This window comes from Camelina sativa, chromosome 2 (assembly GCF_000633955.1).
Source record: "Camelina sativa cultivar DH55 chromosome 2, Cs, whole genome shotgun sequence".
NCBI lineage: Eukaryota > Viridiplantae > Streptophyta > Magnoliopsida > Brassicales > Brassicaceae > Camelina > Camelina sativa.
In genome coordinates this window covers 11,091,481-11,098,826 of record NC_025686.1, presented here as the reverse complement: position 1 = coordinate 11,098,826, position 7,346 = coordinate 11,091,481, and the positions used below count along the sequence as shown (strand labels likewise).

The 7,346-nt window shown below is 28.1% G+C and overlaps 1 protein-coding gene across 1 annotated transcript in view; it reads right to left on the bottom strand.

Moving 5' to 3' along the window:
- The window catches only part of LOC104722090 (ADP,ATP carrier protein 1, mitochondrial-like), a 3,388-nt gene extending 2,295 nt beyond the window's left edge, over window positions 1-1,093 (bottom strand). The window contains exon 1 of the mRNA XM_010440196.2: window positions 257-1,093. Coding sequence (XP_010438498.1) covers window positions 257-635 — 379 coding nt within the window. The 5' untranslated portion in view covers window positions 636-1,093. The remainder of the gene's footprint in view (window positions 1-256) is intronic.

Sequence of the window (7,346 nt, the reverse complement as noted above, 5' to 3'; positions counted from 1 at the left end):
AATTTTTTGTGTAAACTACATATGTCAAACAGATCAGCCGATTCACCCCACATCCATCTGAATTTGTCTGCAAGATCCACAACCTGCATTAGTTTGCCCGCTAAAACCCGTAATAAGCATGTGATTCATTGCTTGGATAAGGAAATTAGTTTAAATATTGCTTCAAAAACTGCACTATTGTTTTTTTAGAAAAAGGAATATTTTATTTAATATTTAAATTTCTGTAATTATATTTATACCAAAATATACNACCAACCTGTTATAAGCAAGAGAACACCCAGATCAGAGAGAAAGACAACAAGATGAACCTGCAAGTCTCCAGTGAGAAGAACAGGCTTCACAAAGTCATAGAGTCCAAAGTACAGACCACGGTAGACAATGATATCAACACAAGAGTAAATCCACGGTAAAGACCAGCAATATATACCATCAGACTTGAGTGTCTTTCTGTAAACATCGACAAGACCATCAAACTGTCTACCACCACCTCCTTTCTTTCCAGCCTTGGCATCATTGGCAAGACGTACGGGTACGAGCGTAGTCAAGGGAATACACATACAGAAGAATTTAACAGAAAGAGCGTTTGAGTGGATGCATTCAAATAGTAATCCATCCCTGCACAGTCGATACATCATGTTAGCACAACCTTCGAGAATTTCCTGTTTATGACGAGAATGGAGACGATGGAGAATGTTTTGTTTGGAACCCAATTTTTCCAATTTTGGTTTAAAAATCTCTTAAAATCACCCAATATATTCTTTTAAAATCTCACGAAATTACAAATTATTTTTCCTTTTTTTGAATTGAAAAACTAACAAATCCACCAAGTATCTTAAAAACTCTCAAAATTCATAATCTCTTAAATCCCATCAAATTCCCCAAAATCTCATTTTAATACCCCCTCTTACTTGAAGTTTCGATCAACGTAGTGGGAACAAACGATACTTAGATTCACCCCCAGAGGTGAACCTAATCATTCACCTCCTCTAGTGTTAACCAATCAAAACATGACATGTAAGACTAAATTAATATCAAATATTGAATTAAAACAAAAATGGAAAAAAAAAGTCAAAATCTGTTTACCGTGTCGTTAACGTGTTGACGTCGATGGACGTCCCCATCTTTATTTATTTTAACCCTCGTCATTTTTTTTTTTCAACCAAACATTAATAAATTAAAATACCTCTCTATCTTTTCTTATATATATATATATTACTAGGTTCGGACCCGCACATACGTGCGGGATTAATTTCAAAACTAAGTTTTTAATCAGGTTTGCAATATATTAGATATATACGGATTATCTTTGTAAACAAATTTTTAGGAATATTATTAAAATTCATAATCGAACCTCATACCAATTTAGTATTCGATTTGATTTTAACCGGTTTAGACACAAAATGATCGGATTTGTTTTGTTATGAGCAAAGACAAATAAATCTAAAAAAATTAGTAAAAGAAAGTAGTATATCTATTTCGGGACATAAATCCATCTCATCAAATATATATCAATGTTTTCCATCTCATAACCGTGATTTTAATAATAGTTTTGTTTGAGATTATAAATTTTAATTTGAGAATATCTAACCGTGATTTTTGTTTGCTTTCGGAATTTAAATCAAATTTCTTGTTTAGATATTCTTTAAAATCTCTAAAATTTGATAATATATTAATTTTGAAATTAAAAAAAAACTATTGATATACGGTAGTCCTATGTATTAGGAAATGATATATGAAATACTGAAAATTAGGATTTTTTAATATATAGATATTTTATTATTAAAAATAGATTCAGACTGCACACATACATGCAAATAATGTTTGTTAAATATTTATTTAGTATAACATACATAATTTTAATGATATTTGGTTTACTTTCAATTCAGAATAGACACAAATGAATGATATTTTTTATTATTATTATTATCAGTAAAAAGATAACTACGTAAAAAGACAATGAGGAAAAGTAATCTTGTCCTACGCATGATCAAAACTAAACTGTAACCGTATTCAAATTATAACCGGACTGTTAAGCGTAAATATATAGTTATAATTATATTAACTATAACCGTTAATTAACCGCTATCAAAATTGTTGGTTAACCACATAGTTAAACCATAATTTATATTACAATGAATAATTTTAAGATATAATAAAATATACAAATAATTATTTATTTAATATGAATAATATGATATATAGAAATATGATCTAACAGTACACAGGCGGTATATTTTTAAAAAAATTTATAAGATGTTATATTTGTCAATGTTATGTATTTTTGTTTTATTGTATAAAACAAAATATAGTTAAATTTGTCATTTGGTTTTGATGCACCATACACTTAAGGGCAAACACTCACATTTTCTCAAGCTTATATATTGTTATGTTTTTTTTTTTTTTAATTTTTTGTGTAGACTACATATGTCAAACAGATCAGCCGATTCACGGGCAAACACTCACATTTTCTCAAGCTTATATATTGTTATGTTTTTTTTTTTTTAATTTTTTGTGTAGACTACATATGTCAAACAGATCAGCCGATTCACCCCACATCCATCTGAATTTGTCTGCAAGATCCACAACCTGCATTAGTTTGCCCGCTAAAACCCGTAATAAGCGTGTGATTCATTGCTTGGATAAGGAAATTAGTTTAAATATTGCTTCAAAAACTGCACTATTGTTTTTTTAGAAAAATGAATATTTTATTTAATATTTAAATTTCTGTAATTATATTTATACCAAAATATACTTTTTTTTTGTTAAGATTCACAACCATAAGATACCAATTGAGTACTATTTGTTAAGATGTCCTTGTGTTTCTATTGACCGTGAAGAAAATTGTACTTGAACATTTAGGCCTGCAACAATCAAAACATACTGAATAATCAACTAAAATTATTAAACCGGAGACAATCATACTAACAATAGCAAAATAAAGCCAAGTAATTAATGCATCAAAACAGCATTAAACAAAAAAAATGATCGGAACAGCTAAAACAGCAAGCAACTAAAAAAGCCTTATTGGATGAAACTCAAAGAAGCCTTATTGGCAGTCAAATAAGAAAACTCATCACCGTAAGAATTCAACGTCTAGCGTAAGAATGAAAAATAAACACACAAAAATGAATTTATTGAAAAGTAAAGTGTCTTCTTCCACAATCTTTAGAATTTTCCAAATATATCGAATACTATAAATTAAAAATTATAGTTAGCATATTATTGTTTGAATATTCTAGTTCATTTATCTTTGGAAAGATTTAAAAGTTTGAATATTTTTTGAAGATGTCTATTTTGAGTTTAGGAAACTAATAAATCCGAAATTCATGGTTGTTATATTAAGAATATTTTAACGAATGTGATAAATAAATATAATTTACGGAAAATGATAGTTTCTTTCGGGAAATCAAAGTAATTAAGTTTTTATTGTCATTTGTGTTAAAAAAAATTAAGTTTTTATTTTGATTTTTTTTTTGTAAGTGATTAGCATCAAGTTAACAGGATTCGAACTATAAAAGACATATTAGATATTTGNTTTAGGAATGTTATTAAAATTCATAATCGAACCTCATACCAATTTAGTATTCGATTTGATTTTAACCGGTTTAGACACAAAATGATCGGATTTGTTTTGTTATGAGCAAAGACAAATAAATCTAAAAAAAATAGTAAAAGAAAGTAGTATATCTATTTCGGGACATAAATCCATCTCATCAAATATATATCAATGTTTTCCATCTCATAACCGTGATTTTAATAATAGTTTTGTTTGAGATTATAAATTTTAATTTGAGAATATCTAACCGTGATTTTTGTTTGCTTTCGGAATTTAAATCAAATTTCTTGTTTAGATATTCTTTAAAATCTCTAAAATTTGATAATATATTAATTTTGAAATTAAAAAAAAACTATTGATATACGGTAGTCCTATGTATTAGGAAATGATATATGAAATACTGAAAATTAGGATTTTTTAATATATAGATATTTTATTATTAAAAATAGATTCGGACTGTACACATACGTGCAAATAATGTTTGTTAAATATTTATTTAGTATAACATACATAATTTCAATGATATTTGGTTTACTTTCAATTCAGAATAGACACAAATGAATGATATTTTTTATTATTATTATTATCAGTAAAAAGATAACTACGTAAAAAGACAATGAGGAAAAGTAATTTTGTCCTACGCATGATCAAAACTAAACTGTAACCGTATTCAAATCATAACCGGACTGTTAAGCGTAATATATAGTTATAATTATATTAACTATAACCGTTAATTCACCGCTATCAAAATTGTTGGTTAACCTTATAGTTAAACCATAATTTATATTACAATGAATAATTTTAAGATATAATAAAATATACAAATAATTATTTATTTAATATGAATAATATGATATATAGAAATATGATCTAACAGTACACAGGCGGTATATATATATATTTTTTTATAAGATGTTATATTTGTCAATGTTATGTATTTTGTGTTTTATTGTATAAAACAAAATATAGTTAAATTTGTCATTTGGTTTTGATGCACCGTACATTTAAGCGCAAACACTCACATTTTCTCAAGCTTGTTATGTTTGTTTGTTTTTTTTTTCAATTTTTTGTGTAGACTACATATGTCAAACGGATCAGCCGATTCACCCCACATCCATCTGAACTTGTCTGCAAGATCCACAACCTGCATTAGTTTACCCGCTAAAACCCGTAATAAGCATGTGATTCATTGCTTGGATAAGGAAATTAGTTTAAATATTGCCTCAAAAACTGCACTATTGTTTTTTTAGAACTTGTTAGGAATATTTTATTTAATATTTAAATTTCTGTAATTATATTTATACCAAAATATACTTTTTTTTTGTTAAGATTCACAACCATAAGATACCAATTGAGTACTATTTGTTAAGATGTCCTTGTGTTTCTATTGACCGTGAAGAAAATTGTACTTGAACATTTAGGCCTGCAACAATCAAAACATACTGAATAATCAACTAAAATTATTAAACCGGAGACAATCATACTAACAATAGCAAAATAAAGCCAAGTAATTAATGCATCAAAACAGCATTAAACAAAAAAAATGATCGGAACAGCTAAAACAGCAAGCAACTAAAAAAGCCTTATTGGATGAAACTCAAAGAAGCCTTATTGGCAGTCAAATAAGAAAACTCATCACCGTAAGAATTCAACGTCTAGCGTAAGAATGAAAAATAAACACACAAAAATGAATTTATAGAAAAGTAAAGTGTCTTCTTCCACAATCTTTAGAATTTTCCAAATATATCGAATACTATAAATTAAAAATTATAGTTAGCATATTATTGTTTGAATATTCTAGTTCATTTATCTTTGGGAAGATTTAAAAGTTTGAATATTTTTTGAAGATGTCTATTTTGAGTTTAGGAAACTAACAAATCTGAAATTCATGGTTGTTATATTAAGAATATTTTAACGAATGTGATAAATAAATATAATTTACGGAAAATGATAGTTTCTTTCGGGAAATCAAAGTAATTAAGTTTTTATTGTCATTTGTGTTAAAAAAATTAAGTTTTTATTTTGATTTATTTTGTAAGTGATTAGCATCAAGTTAACAGGGTTCAAACTATAAAAGACATATTAGATATTTGGGAAAATTTTGATTTAATATGATTGGCTACGAAGGCATATTACAAAAAATAAATATTATTATAAAGGCATAATGAAAAGAATATGCCTTTACAATAAGAGTTAATCGTGTGGTTTAGAAATATTGATAGTAATTATAGTTTATTTAGGATCTTATGAAAAGGGAAACAAATTAATAATGCGAATCAATTTATGACCATATAATAAGGAAACCAATTAATATTGCTAATCAAATTAGTAGGAGACGTTTTCAATTTACTTTACAAATTGATTTGTAACAATTAGAAGGAAATTAAATATTATTTAAATAGAATATCTAAATAAAAGGAAACAAATGAGTTAATTATAGGAAGAAAAAACTTAATATTTGCAAAAATATAAAATCGAATTATTTATCCTATTAATCTTAAACTGAATTGATTATTCATAATCAGAATAACATTAGATATTAATTTTAGTGTTTGGCTCTAAATGTATGTTTGGATACACCCTTTTAATAGGGGCATTGTATGGAATTTTTATTTTATTTATTTATTTTTATCCCTAAGTGTACTCCCCATTTAATAGTATAGATTTTACAATAATTTTAGACTTATTAGGGTTTTTGTTCATCTTTAGTCGATAGTATATTTTACTCTTCGTTCGGCTTTCTCTTAACAGACGTTTTTTNTATTTAATATGAATAATATGATATATAGAAATATGATCTAACAGTACACTGGCGGTATATTTTTAAAAAAATTTATAAGATGTTATATTTGTCAATGTTATGTATTTTTTGTTTTATTGTATAAAACAAAATATAGTTAAATTTGTCATTTGGTTTTGATGCACCGTACATTTAAGGGCAAACTCTCACATTTTCTCAAGCTTATATATTGTTATGTTTGTTTTTTTTTTTTCAATTTTTTGTGTAANCGTTCTTGAAGTCAGGCTTCACGAGATCCTCGACCACCTGGTGGTCATGCGCGGCTCTAGCGGCTGATACCGATGAGCTTTTAAAGGGGTGTTCCATGGAGGGAACNAAATTAGGATTTTTTAATATATAGATATTTTATTATTAAAAATAGATTCAGACTGCACACATACATGCAAATAATGTTTGTTAAATATTTATTTAGTATAACATACATAATTTTNTAGGTGGTACAGGGTGGTAAAGGGTTTAAGCCAGGGGTTCATACCAGCTATCAGATCTGATTCAGAGCTAAGGTTATACAAGGCAGGCATCCGGACAAAGCTACTTAGCTGACCTCGACAAACAAATTGATCAAACCATTCTAAAGACACCAACAAACTGCTACCGAGTGAAACTCGACTTGATCTAGCAGAGAGTAATGATACTAAAGAACTGGAACTTGACTTAAGATTCTCAAACACAGGTCTAGGTAGATAAAATCTATCACTAAACAGGCATTGTCGACAATGGAACAGCAACTTCACATACACAACAAGCAACGACCAACAAGAATCCGGCAACAGGCAATTAAGATGATTGAACGGATGCATCACAGGGACAAACGTTCGTGTAGAAAAGGAGAAAACAGACCTGGGCCTCAAACATTGGATACTAGAATCGTTGGCTTTGGTAGTGGGCCGAGATAAGGTTACTGGGCCTATCAATGGATACAGGTCCATTAACAGAAACCCTAGGAAACCACCGGATGAGCAGGGGTTGGCGAGGGAAAGGGAAAAGCGG